General features: G+C 59.2%; 1 protein-coding gene across 1 annotated transcript; it reads right to left on the bottom strand.

Annotated features, from left to right (window-relative positions):
• Positions 1 to 297: 297 nt before the first annotated feature.
• On the bottom strand, positions 298 to 15,547 carry COL9A2 (collagen type IX alpha 2 chain). Its single transcript, XM_060142675.1, has 32 exons — positions 15,428 to 15,547; positions 14,098 to 14,181; positions 12,848 to 12,883; positions 12,701 to 12,763; positions 11,630 to 11,683; positions 11,470 to 11,505; positions 11,354 to 11,377; positions 10,992 to 11,045; positions 10,586 to 10,639; positions 10,418 to 10,465; positions 10,103 to 10,159; positions 9,962 to 10,015; positions 9,570 to 9,623; positions 9,121 to 9,174; positions 8,970 to 9,023; positions 8,795 to 8,848; positions 7,373 to 7,426; positions 6,962 to 7,015; positions 6,698 to 6,751; positions 5,709 to 5,753; positions 5,281 to 5,334; positions 4,612 to 4,665; positions 4,279 to 4,332; positions 4,122 to 4,193; positions 3,816 to 3,851; positions 3,625 to 3,669; positions 3,516 to 3,548; positions 3,179 to 3,325; positions 2,843 to 2,897; positions 2,323 to 2,511; positions 1,473 to 1,550; positions 298 to 1,027 (listed from the first exon to the last, which is right to left on the bottom strand). Exons 1-32 carry the CDS (start codon positions 15,494 to 15,496, stop codon positions 828 to 830), a joined length of 2,073 nt encoding a protein of 690 aa, XP_059998658.1. The 5' UTR covers positions 15,497 to 15,547; the 3' UTR covers positions 298 to 827.
• Between the last annotated feature and the right edge of the window lie 447 nt (positions 15,548 to 15,994).

Raw genomic sequence — 15,994 nt, 5'->3', positions numbered from 1 at the left:
CCTTGCCCAGCTGTACAAGGGCTGGGAAGGATCTGCCCAAAGTTAGACAGAGGGTCACCATCCTAACTCTACCTGCAGGTTCATCCCACAGGTGTTCCTCAAATATGCTGTACCGTCCTCATAATTCAGGATGTGCCCAGAGGCAGGTACCCCGCCCTCCACCCTCCACTTCTGGAGCCCTTGACCATCCTGCTCAGGTTGTGGAGGCCCACCCCTAATCCACAAGAAATTAAGCCCAACATTTGCATCCTGGTTTGTACCCAAGTCAGGGGCTTTTATTTACAGAAAGGCCTGGGCGGATCTAGCGGTTTGGTGGGAGGAGGTGATGCCAGAAAGGGAAGGGAGATGGGTGTTTAAATATTCAGATGGGAGGAATGCAGGGAGGAAGTAGTGGACTGGCTTAAGGATGGCCACCTCTGGGCAGTCACCCAGTAAGCCCAGGGGGTGAAAATGGAATCAGGAACCAGCAAAGGCGTCAGTCCACTTGCCCAAGGACAAGATGGCCAGTGGAGGATGGTGTAAATTAAGGAGACATTTGTTTTGGTGACATCTGAGCGGTGCTCCGGGAAGGAAAGCCACCCCACCTTCTGGACCTCGCACTCTCCGGTGCCACTTGCCCTGTCTGTTAGCCTCACCTTTTCACTCCGGTGTCCTCCCTTCCCTTCCCCCATGTTTTAGAATTTCCTTTTCCTCAAGACTCCTGGGTCCCAGACAGAGGTCCCGGGAAAGCTAGTTTCCTGGGCAGAGGCATGGGATGCATGTCCACCCAGAGGACATCCAGTCCTTTCCCCCCAGGATGCCCACTGGGCTCCATCTTGGCCTGATGCTCAGGGCCCCTTGATGGACCCAGGCTCTGTGAGGCGTGCAGACGTGTAGGCTGAGGCTGCAAGGCAGGCCGCAGGCTCACAGAATCCTGGCAGCCCCATGGGGCCTGGCAGGCCAGGTCGGCCTGCCTCTCCTGGGGCCCCTGCGACCCCTCGATCTCCATCTTTGCCGTTGATCGCCTGGCCAGAGCGGCCAGGCAGTCCTGTGAGAGGGAGAAGGTCAAGACATCAAGGCCTCCTCCTGTCTCAGCTTTAGATTTCCTGTCTCACTTTTCAGGTGGGGAAAATGAAGCCAAGGACACCACAGAGAGAAGGGACTCTGCCCCAGTCACAGAGGTTCTGAGAGTCGTGTCTGATTGTCCTTTCCTCCCAACTCCCAATCAGTGTCCCTGGGGAGCACATGCCCCTTCCTTTCCCTCCACGAAGCAGATTTTTGTGCAACCCAGGAAGTCCTCAGAATCCCAGCTGCCCAGTTCTCAGCCAGACCCCGCCCAGAGGCTCCTGGGTGCTCCAAAAGTATCAAAAACCGGCTGTGTGGGACTGAGTTGGCCGAGCATGAGGCCTCCATGGAAGAGACCCAGTTGTCTCTGGATCATTAATCCCAGAGCTGAGGGACACGACTGCCACTGGGCAGTGCCAAGATCTTACCTGGGATCCCTGGGGGCCCAGGCATCCCGGGATGCCCTCGTCCAACTTCTCCCCTATCACCCTTCTCGCCACGTTTTCCTGCAGAGAAAGAATCAAGCCTTAGTTTTTCAGAATAGGAAAATGCTTTTTTCCTACTCGGCTTGCTACTTAATTTCTATTTCACACACAACAATTATTTGTTTTGTGCTAGTTTATAATAGGGGAAAGTTGGAAATGACTGCAGAACTGATTAAATAAAGGCAAGTCCAAAGGATGGAAGGCTATACAGCTGGTAAAGTTCTTTACAGGAAAGTGTCTGATAATCACAATAGTTGGCATTTACTATGTGCCAACTCTATGTAAGTTACCTATAAATGTAATCTTCATGACAACTACGAGGTTGTTGCTATTAATGTCCCCATTTTACAGATGATAAATCTAAGGCCCAGGAAGATAAACAGGTAACTTGTTCAGAAGCCACAGTGAGAAAGTGGCAGAGTCTGGACTCACACCTGTCTTGTGACTCGAGCTTGCCTTCTTGAGTATTTTGTTAATCTGCCTCCCCACTTTTAGAGACGTGGAAGGAGGTTTATGGAGTACCACTAAGTAAATTTAAAACAAACAAAAACCCCCAAAAAACCCAATCTGTAAAACAGTACATTCATTTCTATCAATTTGCTACTGAAAAAGCAAGCCCAGGAGTCACATGCGGGAGAAATGGGTGCAAGTGTCTATACCTCATCCTGGGAAGGGGAATGATGAAAGACAAAACAGGAGGCAGGGCAATCAACTCAGTAACTGAGGACCACCCCAGGGGCTGGTCTTGGCCAAACCCCCATCCCCTGGCCACCACAGACAGAATAGCACTCACCCTTGGGCCCGGTGTTGCCAATCTGACCCACGGCTCCCACGATGCCAGGAATGCCCCGAGGGCCAGGGTGCCCAATGGGTCCCTGTTTGCCTGGGTACCCAGGAGGCCCAGGGGGTCCTGGGAGACCCATCATCCCAGTCGCACCCAGAGCCTCCCGCTTGGCACTCACAGCTATCTCTGCCAGTTGCTCTGGAGGGAGGGAGGGAGACAGAGAAGTCTGTAAGCTGGGTGTCAGCTCAGTAAAACTGGGGAAGGCAGAGCATCCTGGCCCCTGGCCCCTGGTCCCTGCGTGTGCACGCAGAATAGCCTGGGGGTTAACCTCCACCTTCCTCAGGCTATTGTACGGATGTCAAAGGTCCTGAGAGGGCAGGGATGTAGGTAAGGTCCCCAGCCCCTTGGAGGCAGAGCTGGAATGGCCGCCCCTGACTCCAGACACTCCAGCAAGGCCACTTGAAGAGGCTCCTGAAGGATGGCGATGCCCTGGCTTGTGAGCAGGAGTTGTTGCCCCCCCGCCCCTCACCTTGCAGCATCTTCAGCACCACATCCTCAATGTGCTGGTCACTGGCATCTCGGCCCTGAAAGCAGAGGAGGTCTTTCAGGAAGAAGCCCCTGGCTGCCAGGGCTGACCGCTCCAGCGCGATGACCCCTTCCTGTTCCCGTTTTCTCACCAGAAGTATTTTCAGCATCTGACTGAAATCCCTCCTGCACCCACACCCATCCTCTCTGACCCTGAGGTTTGGAACCAGCCTCAGGGAAGCCAGCTGCCTCTGGGAATTCCCAGCCTTTGGAGCAATAAGCAGCAACCCAAAGAGATGTCCTTCCAAAGAGATGACTCCTGCCCTGGAGGCCAACTTACCGCCACGCCCTGCCTCCCGGGCTGTCCGGGCAAGCCTCGGTTTCCAGCCAGTCCTCGAGGGCCCGGGAGCCCGGGGTAGCCCTGCACCCCCGGGGCGCCTGCATCCCCGCTGGGGCCCGGATAGCCGGCTTCTCCGCGGACTCCTTGCTGCCGAGTGGGGTCGGGGCAGAGCTGGGGTCAGAGGACGCACGCGCTGGGAGCAGCGGGGGTCGGGGTCGGGGAAGGATGGGATGGAGGGGAGGGAAGCCTGGGGAGCCGCGGTCCTGGTCCCCAGCGGCGCCGAGGGAAGGGGGGTGGCGGGAGAGGGGGAAGGTGGTGTCGCGGCTGCAGGACTCACCTGTCCCTTGGGCCCTGGCTCGCCAGACTCGCCCTGCAAGCACAAGGAAGCGCGGTCACGAGGCTGTGGGGTCCCAGGGCCCGCCTGCCGCCCCCCGCAGCTGGCTCACCTTCTCGCCTTTCTCTCCTGGGAGGCCAGCCACCCCCGGGTCGCCCTGCAGATTGAGACCGAGTCAGACCGCGGTGGCGCCGCGTGGCGTGGGAGCAGGGGCGGGGCGGCTGTGCTGGCTTGTGACACCTGCGTCCCCCGCCCCGACGCGGGATGCCCGACGGCGGGGGAAGGGGACATGCTGGCACTCACCACTCCACCGCGGGGCCCGGTCTTCCCTGGGAAGCCCTGGAGAAAGCGGGGAGTCCAGAGCTTGGTGAGCTCGGGTCCAGGGGAGGCTGGGTCCACAGGGTCCCCCCAACCCCGGCTCCTGGCCACACGCCCCTCTGCAGCTCTGCCTCTCACCGCCCCCCCCACACCCTGGGGTCCCTTGGGACCCGCAGGGAGAACTTTTCCCACGAAGATTTGCGGTGCTCAAGGATCTCACTGCCCTCCACCGACTCCTCCCGCAGAGTCTTAAGGCGTCTTTCCCTGGTATTTTCCAGCCCCATTTGGTACCTTGTCTCCCTTGATGCCTGGCAAGCCTTGGGGCCCTGGAATTCCGGGGGGACCCTGTTCCCCCTTGGGGCCCTGAGGAGAAAAGAAACCAGAGGAATAAGTCAGATGAGGTGCCCAGACAGGCTCCCCGTGCCCATCCCAGCCACCCTGCACTTACCTGTCGGCCTTGAGGGCCTGGCTGCCCCACTGGCCCCCTCTCACCGTGGTCACCCTGAAATGGAAAGTGAACGTCACATCCTGGCTCTCAGCAGGGGCAGCCTCTCCCTGCCAGATACCAGACCCTGTGGTCAGGGTGCCCTCCATTCCTGCTGTCACCACCGTGGAGGTCCTGGGCTCCACTTCAGACCTGCAGACTGAGGCCCTGACTGGGAGGCCTCATGCAGGGCAGGCTGGGCAGGCACTGGATCCTTGAGAGGACCCAGATCCTGGGCCCAGCAGTGCCAGCTGCTGCAGAGGCCCCCAGGGAGGGGCCGCTGTGCCAGGCACGTACCTTCTGCCCCATGATGCCCGGGGGACCGATTTCTCCTCGAGGCCCTGGCTCTCCCTGGGGGACAGAGAAATCAGAGGTGAGCAATAGCCTGGAGGATCCCTCCCTTCCACACCTGGCCGGCCCCTACCCACCCTTGGGGCTCAGCTAATTTGCTTCATCAGGAAGACTTCCTTCACCTCCTCATCTTCCGGTCCCTGTACTTTTCCTTCATAGGACCCAATACAGTTGTAGTCATCATGCGATCATTTATTTAATTTAATGTCTGTCTCTCCCACGAAACCGTAAGCTCCATGTGAGTAGGAGACTGTCTATCTCAGCGTCTAGCGGGTTGCAGATATTTGGTGAATGTTTATGGAATGAATGAATGAATGACTTCCTGCTGGATTCTCAGCCCCAGTCAGCTGGGCCATCTGGAGAGGTCCTACCCCAGGACAGAAGCAGCTCCAACGCTCTCTGCACTGTACACAGGGAAACCGGTGCCCAGAGAGAGAAGAGAGCTTCCCTGCGTCAGTGGCAGAGCCTCGACTGGCACCGAGGGCACCCCTAGGCTAGGGCTCCACCTCACAGTCTCACTCAGGCCCCATACAATGTGTGCAGGGTCCTCAGGCCTGGGGGAGCGGGGGAAGGGAGCAAAGCAAGAGGCCTTGTGTCAGAAGAGGGGACACTCACCTCCTTCCCGGGGGAACCAGAGACTCCTGGGAAGCCTTGCCGGCCTGGCTCACCCTGCAGGAAAACAGTTCTGAGGTCAGTCTGTGTAGCCCAGTCAGGCCCTTGGCCTTGGAGAAGCCCAGGGAACCTTAAAAAGACTCTGGAACCAAATGAGCTGGGGAGAGGAGAGGGTTCTTGGTGAGGTCCTCTGGACTCCATTGATCTTCCTGTTTCTCATCTAGATATGCAGCCATGCCATCCTGTCTCCTCTAGCCAGGATGAGGGTGGGAGGGAGGTGACAGGAGGGAGGTGGTTAGGCCCAAAGGACTTGTGTCCAGGCCAAGTCTCTGAGCTTGGGCTGAGGACGGGGCCTTGCAGTCTTTAAGCCGTGTCCCTGGTCCCTGCCCCCAGGCTCGCTTGCTCAGATGAAGCCAACTCTGCCCTCTTACCTTGTCTCCAGGGCCTCCTTTTGTCCCAGGCTGGCCGGGCACACCCTGTAGAAGGAAGCTGATGTCAGTTTCTCCCCTGGCAGGGGGAGCCCTGTGCACCTACTGCTTTGCCTCCCGGATTCCTCCCCTGCCTTGTGGGAGCTAAACAGCAGAAGGCCCAGCCACGAACTTGACTGTGCCTAGCCGCGAATCCCTGGTGAGAGAGGAGATGGGTACAGAAGGGCCTGCCTACAAGTGCCTGTGGTCCATGGGGAGAAGAGGGCCACATGTGAGTGCGCACAGGAACGCAGTCTGCACGTGGACATGTTAGCAGGCCTCGGCCTCAGTACCTCTGGCAGGGAGGGACGGGGGTTCCCAGAAGGTGTGGGCTGGAGGTGGGCCTGACGGTGAGAAGGCACAGAGAGATGGGAAGGGCATTCCAAGCAGAGGGACCGGTAAAGGCTTGAATGTGTGGAGGCAGAAAAGCCAAGGCCATGTTGAGAAGGGAGAGGATGAAGAGAGGCAGTGGCTGATGAGGCAGAGGGATAGGCTGGGGTCAGATTATGGTGGTCCTGAGATGCTAAGATGAGCTGTGACGACGAGGAGTGTAGCTGTCCTGTTCGTAACTTTCCCTGCCACTTACTGTACCTCAGTAACTCCATTGAATGACTGGACAGAGTGACTTTCCTGGAGGCAGCAGGGGAGGGGGAGCACGGAAGGTGTTTAGCAGGGAAATGGTCAGATTCCACTTAGCCAACATGGACGGTTGGAATGGTCAAAGAGAAGGCCGGAACAACTGTCCAAATGACGAAGCCTAAGCCAGGCCAGACTTGGTGAGGAGGCCTGAGCTGGGTGGGGACAAGGACTAGAGCACAGCCCTGGCTGTGTGACTTCCATCTCATCAGTCACTCACGCCACCTTGGGGAGGTGGGCCACAGAGTGCCTGGCCTCCTGGAGGAGGATAAGCAACTGGCTGTGTGGCAGCCCCCATGGCTCCGCCCCATACTCACCACTAGGCCCTGGTGGCCCGGGTTTCCTGGCCGCCCCGCCTGTCCTGCACTGCCCTGCAAGAGACAGAACCAGAGACACAGATGAGTCTCCCACCCGAGTGGAGGCAGGGAAACTGAGGCCCCGAGGCCACCAGGAATGTGTCCGTGACATGTGTGAGGATCCCAGGCTCCTAGGCCTCCAGGCTCAGTGTGATGGGACTCAGAGCCTCAGCTGGAAAGGCCCCTGACCCTTGCCCCAATCCCACCAGCCGTCCCCCCTCCTACCTTCGTGCCAGGTGTGCCTGGGGTCCCGTCCTTGCCGTCAATGCCTGGTGGGCCCTGCTCAGGAGGAAAGTGAAGGGACACTCACAATGGGGAGATGCCTAGGGTCAGGCCACCCACCCGTGTCCCTGTGTGGGTCAGGTCACCTTGGGAAGCCCCACCAGCTAATTGGGGGTGGGAGAGTGGAAGTGGGAAGGGATATCGTGGAATGGACCACAGTCCTTCCCTTGTGTGGGTGATGAGTTTCCCAGGACCTCTCCTACATCACCACCCTATTTACAGGTGAAAAAACTAAGGCGCAGAAAGGGCATTTCCCGAGGTGCCCACCGGCAACAGAGTTCAGTCTAGAATCCCAGGCTCCTCCTCCTCTGGAGGCTTGCAGAGCTGCCTGGACCCCGCCCTCTGTCCACTTACGGTTGCTCCCTTCGGGCCTGTTATTCCCTGGAGTCCTCGGATACCTTGGCTGCCCTGCAAAGCAGACAGAGATCAGATCAGCTTCAGGAGGCTGAACTCCTGTCTGGCTGTTCAGAGAAGGGAACAGCTAAGAACAGTGGCCTCCGGGTCCCAGGGTCCCTGTGGCACAGGCCATGCTGTGCAGGGGCTGGAGGAGAGGGGCCTAGTTGTATGAGTTTGCCCTGGACCTAGTGGGAGGGAGTAGAGATCAGCACCCAGCAGGCTGGGCTGGAGCAGGACAGGGGAGGAGCCAGCGCTCCTGAGACCCACCAAGGCCCTGAGTGACACTGATGTGAAGAAACACAACTAAAGACAATGTGTGGACTTGGTTTGGGTCTTGCTTTGAACAAGAACCCTGAAAAGACATTTTTGAGATCACTGGGAAAAATTGACTACAAGCTGATGATTAGATGATGTTCAGGAATAATTGATAATTTTGTTGGAGGGATAATGATATCGTGGTTATGTGAGGAAAGAGCCTTATGTGTAAGAGATACATTCGGAAGTGGGTAACAGGACGTAATGTTAAGAATTTGCTTGAGGGCTTCCCTGGTGGCGCAGTGGTTGAGAGTCCGCCTGCCGATGCAGGGGACACGGGTTCGTGCCCCGGTCCGGGAAGATCCCGCATGCCGCGGAGCGGCTGGGCCCGTGAGCCATGGCCGCTGGGCCTGCGCGTCCGGAGCCTGTGCTCCGCAACGGGAGAGGCCGCAACAGTGAGAGGCCCGCGTACCGCAAAAAAAAAAAAAAAAAAAAAAAAAGAATTTGCTTGAAAATATCAGAGCAAAGCAATGAAGTGAAGGAAAGAAAGGAAGAAGAGGATGGATGAAGTGAGAGCAGTAAAAGGTTAATTTGGGGAGGTAGGTACATAAGAGATCACTATATTATTCTCCCTACTTTTGCGTTTGTTAAAAAACTTGCACAATAAAAAAACTAACAAAAAGAAAAACAACCCTAACTTTACTTTCTGCTCAATTTTTCTGTAAACTCAGAACTGCTCAAAAGAGATAGTCTTTTACTTTAAAAAAAAAAGAGAGAGTTAAGAGAACTGGGATCTGGACCAAATCCCATTAGCCCCATGACTGATTCCCTGGAATTTCATTGTCTGGCCCCAGTGACCGTGGGACTGCATTACACGGTTCTCCCGAAGTCTGAATTTGATCAGCAACAGGCTGGGCTTGGAGGAGGGGGCTGGCTGGGCTCTGGGCACAGACGTTCCTCCCTCACATCAGTCACCCACACGCACAGACACGCAGAATAACGTGCGCGCGCGCACACACACACACACACACACACGTTTGTGCACGCACGTGAGCCTTGGGTGGAGCTGAGTCCACCCAGTTCTCCCCAGGGGCCGTGACTGGACAGGAGTGCCTGAGGACTCACCACGTCACCCTTCTCCCCAGCTCGGCCTGGTGGCCCCTGAGGACCTTCCTCACCCTGGCAAGAAGGACAAACAGAAATGCAAGTTATGTGGGCTCAGGGAGAGCCGCAGCCCTCCGCAGCCCTAGGAGCTGTGTCTGGAGGAGGTGGGTGTGGGCGGAAGCAGGAGCAGACTCACTGGTGACCCGGCGGCGCCGATGGAGCCCACCATGCCTTTGTACCCTTGAGGACCCTGGGGAGAGCAGAGGTCGCGGGTCAGTCCTGGCTGGACCCCAGAGGCCAGGGACCTGGTTCCAGCAGCTCTTGCAGGACACCCCAGACCCACTCACCGTCTCTCCTTTGGGTCCCGCCATGCCCGGGTAGCCCCTGACGCCCTGGGGACCCTGTCAAGACAGAAGAATGACAGCGATGGCAACTAGAAGGCCCACTTCGTGACACCTTCCCTGACCCCCACCCAATTTTGTCAGTGCCTCTCTGAGGCAGGCACGGAGTCCCTATCACAGATGGTCACTGATGCTCGGAGATGGGAGAGACTCGCCAGGGTCACTCAAAAGGGACAGTGGCCGAACCTGGGCCTCAGGTGAGTCTTCTGGCTGATAGCCTTTGTTCCTGTCCCCCAGCCTCTCCCAGTCAGCCTCAGCCTCCCCCCCGCCCCCACCCAGAGACACACCAGCTGGACACAGGTGTCTCTTTCACAAGTTAGAACCCAGAGCACGAGAATGACTCCACTAAGGTCTCCCAGGAGAGGTGAGGAGGGCCCTTGGAAAGTGTTCCTTACCGGCGGTCCAGGGATGCCTTGCTCTCCAGAGGCACCCACATCTCCCTTGGGACCCTAAGGGGCAGGAAAGAGCGGTCAGATAGGCAGGCAGATCGAGAGACAAACATACAGACAACCAAAGACACCATCCTCTTCCCAGCAAAAGCAGACAGGAAGCCCTCCTAGAAACCATACGGTCCCATGTGACGGACGGATGGGGAAATGGAAGCACAGCAAGGAGAACGGACTTGCCCAGGGACACATTGACCTAGAATCTAGGCCTCTTGCCTCCCAGCTCAAGGCTTTATCCCCAGAGCCCCACAGGGGAAGGGGAAGGGAGAAGGATGGGGGGCAGGCGCCTGTAGGCCGCTCTCCACACACACCCTCCCAGGGCCCTCAGCCCTCACACTCACCGGCTTCCCCTGGCGGCCGGAATCTCCCAGATGCCCGCGCTTGCCAGGATGCCCCTGCAGGGAAGGAGAGAGCTCAGAGTAGGTCCCTCCCCCCCCACGCCCCCCACCCCCCGGCCCCCAAGACTTGGGCCAGGAGCTCACCTTCACTCCCTGCAGCCCCGGGGGCCCTTTCACGCCCGCTGGACAGTTGGTTGGACACTGGAAAGGAAATCCCGCAGGGCTCTGTGGCCACTGGCCAGCCCCAGGCCAACTGGGCCGTGCTTCCCCATCTTGCCAGCTCCGATTCCCCCCTCCCACCGCACCTGGCTGCACCTCTCAGCTGCAGCCCCTCCCCGTCTCCCTCTGACCCTACCTCCTGAAGGAACCTATCTCCTTGCCCGCCCCTCTCAAGATGACCCGCCCCTTCCCCGGATTAGCCCCGCCCCAGGCCCCCCACCAACCCCCGCCGCCTCTCACCAGGAAGTCCGCGCTGCCTTCCAGACCCTGAATGGTTCCTGGGCGGCCCTGAGAAAAGATGTATGGAGACGGAGTCTGAAGCAAACTGTCCCCACCCCAGGCTGGCGCCAAGGACTCTTGTCCTTCCCCGGCCACACACTGCCATGTGGGAGGTCTGAGGACGCTTACCGGTTTCCCAGGGGGCCCTGGGGGCCCTGCTGGTCCGTCTGGTCCAGGATCCCCCTGGAAGCAAGAAGGACCCAAATCATACCCTTGTCCAGTCCTGCCTAGGTCACCCCTGCCCCCTCCTCCAGTTCCTGCTACTGCACTGTCCACCCTGCCCTCCAGGTCACCTCCTGAGATCTGGGCTCTTGGGGAGATCAAGGCCTGATCTTCGGGGGGATGGCCCCAGCCCTTGGCCTCCCTGGAAGACCTACCACAGGGTGGGCTCAGCAGGAGGGGTTTCTGCCCCAGAACTGCAGGAGCTCCCTGGTGGCCAGAGGCAGACTCAGGAAATCCTGGAGAGATACTGAGCTTGCCAGCTTGAAGGCAGAGGGCAGGAGGCAGGGTGAGCAGAGGGCTAGCTGGGGCTCACCTTGGGGCCCGTGAGTCCCATCTCACCAGGGAGGCCAACAGGTCCGGCTGGTCCCTAGGGACAGAGACATCAGTGGCTGGGATGCCTCAGAGGGTCAGCCCAGTCCTGGCACAGAGGGACCCAGAGCCCTCTTCCCCACTTTCACTTTGCAACCAACACCAGAGAAGCTGACAGATTAGGGCTTTAAGGGCCAGAGAATCTCAGAGCCAGTGGATACGCCCAGAGTTCTCTGACAAGTCTGCCCATTTCCAACACCATCACAGAATGCTGGCCCCTCCCCATGCAGGTCGGTCCCCTGGAAGCCCTCTGTACCCTCCTTCCCAGAGAGTCCCAGGGACTCTGCCCCATCCCTGCAGACTTACAGGAGGTCCGGCAAAGCCAGGGCCCTGGAACAGAAGAAAAGATTAGGTTCATGGCTCCTTTTACAAGTCCCCCTCCCCACAAAGGGTCCTTTAAAGCCCTTGCCAGTTATACTCACCGGCAGGCCGGGGGGACCTGGGAGCCCAGGCTGCCCCTGCAAGAGCAATGGGAGAGGCTCAGAGGCTAGGGTCTCCTGGGTCCCTGCTCCTGTCTGCCAAAGCCCCTCCCAAACTCTGGCGCTAGATTGCCCGTGCTGAGGCCCCCAGCAGGCTACTTACCTTGACTCCAGGGATCCCCATGGGGCCAGGCTCCCCCTTGGCTCCAGTTAGACCCTGGCGAAGAAAGAGAAGGTACATCCGTGAGGGGCGAACCTGCTCCCTGACCCGCGGGGCAGGGCAGGTCCAAAGGTCTCTCCTGGGTGGGCCCAGGCTGCCTTTCACCACACTCCATGAAGGCCTAAGGGCGGCTACACCTCACTTTCCCTTCCCCCAGTTCCCACCATAGTCCTTGACGATTATTGTCTTTTGAAAGATGAAAAACCAAGGCCCAAAGATTTGTCAGCCCAGACCTCATGCCTCCAGTCTAGGAGTCTAGAAAACCTAGATAGACATAGGTCTGGATTAGCCATTTTCTTGATGTCTGCCCTTGGCAACTTTTTCTGAGCCTTAGTTCTCTCATCTGCAAAATGGATTAATAATCATGCTTGCTTCTCTGGGTGGCTATGAAAACCGATGTGGAAGGCAATATATTTTGTAACCGTGGACGAGTTGGAACGGCCCTGGTGGCTGGTCACAGCCCTAATGGGCACCTCTTGCACCAACAGGGCAAAGGCAACTCATGGGGGCCTCTTCTTCCTCCCATCTTTCAGTGACTGACTCAAATGTATGCCCCAACAAGAAGACTTCCCATTGCCCCTGGCTGTGTCCAGGAGCCTGTGACCTTGGGGTCCCCGGGAACTCTGTGCTATCAGCCAAATACCGTTCCTCTCCTGAGTGGTGCCTGGGGCTGTGACGGGTGGAGTGGGGAAGGGAAAAGGAGGGGAAGGGAGAGGAAGCATAAGGACAGCTCTGCCCAGAGTATTCAGTTTGATACTTGGGGGCCAGAAATGTGAGACTAAACTCTGGCTGCTGCCGATGAGCAGAACCCTCTCTGGACCCCCATTTGCTTGTGATTCAATGCTCCTGGGGAGGGGGTGAGGCCACAATCTCATATGAAGGTGGGGGGGCTCACAGCTGTAGAGTCTCCACCTTGCTCTGAATAGCAGATCAGGGAAGATGCCAGAATTGGGTTCTGGAAGTCAGTGGGTGGAGCCCTCACCTGCTCTACCTGACGCTCAGGTAGGTACTCACGTCAATCCCGGGCTTGCCGGCTGGCCCATCTGGCCCCGCTTTGCCAGGCTCTCCCTTAGGTCCCTTGAAAACAGAAGTGGAGCAAACATTAGACACAGGAGGGCAAGACCTGGAAGGGTCAGAGGTCAAGGAGGAAAAAGTACTCACCGGAGGGCCAGCTTTCCCAGGGGGCCCCTTGTCACCCTGCAAGATACAAGTTGTTGAGACAGCACACTATGGCTCGTGCTCCCCCAGATGGGCACACAAGCCCTGGCTGGCCCGTCCCACGCGCTCCTCTCCTCACTCTCCTCTCTTCTGTCCTGGGTCCTCTCAAGCCTTGTGCTTTTTAGGAAAATAGCTCCCTTTCCCTCAAGAAAACCATAGGTGGGTTGACACCAATCCCAGGCAGGCTGGAGAGGGTGAAAACAGCATGCGAGTGGGTTCTAGTCATGCCAGTGTTGGTAAGGGGCCAGTTAGGAGACCTGCGAACAGGGTTGTTGGCTCCAAGTTACCTCGGAGAGCAGGTGCCTCTTGGATTTGAGCAAGTGTGGGGAGGAACGTGGGGTTTTTAGGAAAACATGAAGGAGAGGTAAGTGAAGGGGGCAGTGGCGGCCTTCTGGGTTAGGGTCAGGAAAACGAGATGGGGCAGGGGCAAGGACCAAGGGGACAGATTCAGTGTGTCACCAAGGCAAGAAGAACCTCCTTCCCCTATGACAAAGGATCCTTGGTGGAGGACAGATATGGGCTGTGGAATCACATTCAGCCCCAGAGAGGCTTCCAGGCATTTCAGAGCCTGTGGCGGCCAGAGAGCCTGGCAGGGACCCTTCATCCTGTGTTTGGAGGGTGGGGCACCAGGTTGAATAGAAGACTGTCGAGATGGGTAAACATGGGGCTGACCTCCTGGGGGAGCATCCAGAATGAGCTATTTAACCCTCACTGTGGTAGGGAGAGCAGGGAACGAGACCAGCTAAAATCGGGGAGAAAAATGCAAAGGGAAGAGACCGGAGTCTGGCCCTAGCTGGTCAGCGGTCTGGCCAAGGCTCCCAAGCTACCCTGAAGAAGCATCCAGACGTGCCAGGGGGCAGGGAGAGGAGGTAGGGCGTCTCCCACCCGAAAAAAGAAGGGAGGAGGGGGCGAGGGATAAGGAATCGCTGTGAGCTGTGGCGGGCAGACCGAACAGCAGCTCCTTGTCCGCCGGCGGCTGTAAGGGGCTCTGCCTCTCGGGGCTGGTTTGAGGTTTTTGTAGAACAAACGGTCTCCTTGTGGTGCAGACTGGCGTCGCCTACTGGCAACAGGGGGCACTGCATCTCCAGGCGTCAACCTCACCGCCCCGCCCCCCGCCCCCCACTCCCAGGGCTCACAAAGTTCCCCTTTGTCCGCCGCCTCTCTCCCCCTCCCTTCCCAGGTTAGAGACTCACGTCGATTCCGTCGGATCCAGGCACTCCCGGTGGCCCCGGTGGCCCCGGTGGCCCCGGGGGCCCCCGCTCTCCTGGTGGACCTCTCTGAAAACACATACAGGGGTGCAGCCCTCAGATAGTGCAGGGAACTGGGCATCCAGGAGTGCACCCCTCCCTAAGGAAAGGGAGCTCCTCAGGGAGCCGCGAACTCCCCGTTTATTGAGAACCCACTGTGTACCAGATACTGTGCACCATTACATATATTATCTTCTTGAATGCTCAGAACTGTGAGGCCGAAACTAACAAGCCCCAGTTTGCAGTTGAGGAAACAGGCTCAGAAAGATGAAGGGGTCCGTGATCACCGGAAGTAAGCGGTGGAGCCAGAATTCCGTCCTAGGTCTGCCCACCTCCCTCCACTGTACCATGTTGCCCTTGCGCTATCGTGGGTGGGAACAGATGGAGATGCTGATGGCTCAAATAAATAACCGATGGTAAGGGAGATGGTGCCTAGAGACGCTTGGTCCTCAATGGACGGTTGCTCGCATTATTTTTAGGTGAACAACAGATACTGAAGGTGAGTGGGTACCCCTTCCTCTCCCCCCGGTGCGGATAAAGTCCGACGGGACAGCTGGGGAGGTGCAGAGAGACGGGGCGTGAGGGAACCCAGGGAAGGGAAGCCTGTTCTCTCCTCCTAACTCAGAGCACCCCTCTCGCAGCAACGCTCCTCCGTCCTCCCTTAGGTGGCTCTCTTACGGGGCCACCCCCGACTCGGGTGGGGGTCCCCCGCCTGCCAGGTGCCCGCGCCCTCCCCAGGCCGAGAAGTGCCAGGCTGGCGCCCGGGCCCTGCCCCTCCGCGCCCGCGTCCCGTTAGGCCCCCCTCCCCCCAGCCGGCCCTCGAAAGTGAGACGCGAGCGCGCGAGCCCGGCAGAGAGGCAGCAGCCAGCGAGAGCGGCGTCTGGCTGGAGCCGGCGCCCCCTGGGAGGCGGCGGGGGCGGAGAATCCGGAGCCCCGTGAATGGGCACCATTGTGTCCCCCGCCACCTGGGCTCTCCGGGCTGCCAGGACCCGGCGCCAGCTCTCGCCGCACGCTGCCCGTCCCAGGCAGGGCCGAGCATCTCGGGACAGGGTCCCTCTGGCTCCCCGGCTCATCCACCTCCTTTCACTCTGCCGAGACGCCCCCCGTTTGTGCCCCTCCTAAGGGGACGTGCGCCGCGGGACTGTCCGAAGCTGCCCCTCGCGCTAGGGAGTGTCAGCAGAGGGTGGAGGTCAGGCAGAGGGAGCCCTTGACTAGACCGCGGGATCCTGAACCCCGGACCCAGACCCCGCACGCCGGACCCCGGCGCGGGACTTACGATCTGCGCCAGGGCGAGCCCGAGCACCTGCAGAACCAGGAGGCTGCGGCGGGCGGCCTCAGGGGCCATGGCGGGCGGCGGACTCGAGGAGGATGGGTGCCGGCTCCACGCACGCACCGACCGCTGAGGCTCCGGCGCGGCCGCGCTAGCTGCTCTCGGACGGGGCGGGTCCGGCCTCCTGAATATGCGGCGGGGCGGGGCGGGGGACCCGCGGGGGTCTGTCACCTGAGAGGACCCGGGGAAGGAGGCCGGCGCCGTCGGCCCAGCTCCGCCCCGCTCCGTCTAGCCGCCAGCGCCCACCCTCCATCCTCGCCTCGGGCTTCCCCGAGGCATCGGCCGGGTAATCCAAAGAGGTGCGGGACGGGGACCAAGCCTCCGTTTCTCTCTGAGGAGGCAGAGGGCCTTCCCAGGTCCCTGTCCAGCCTGATCTCCAGGACCCAGCCCCTTCCCCCGACCCACAGTCCGCGTCCCATCCCCTGAGCCATTTCTTCGGCCACTTCTGCCTGCGAGCCCCGGCCTGGGTGCCCTACGCCAGGGTCCAGGTCCAGGGTGCCTCAGGTTCTGCAG

Source organism: Lagenorhynchus albirostris, chromosome 2 (genome assembly GCF_949774975.1).
Source record: "Lagenorhynchus albirostris chromosome 2, mLagAlb1.1, whole genome shotgun sequence".
Taxonomy (NCBI): domain Eukaryota; kingdom Metazoa; phylum Chordata; class Mammalia; order Artiodactyla; family Delphinidae; genus Lagenorhynchus; species Lagenorhynchus albirostris.
This window is presented reverse-complemented; position numbering and strand designations above follow the sequence as displayed.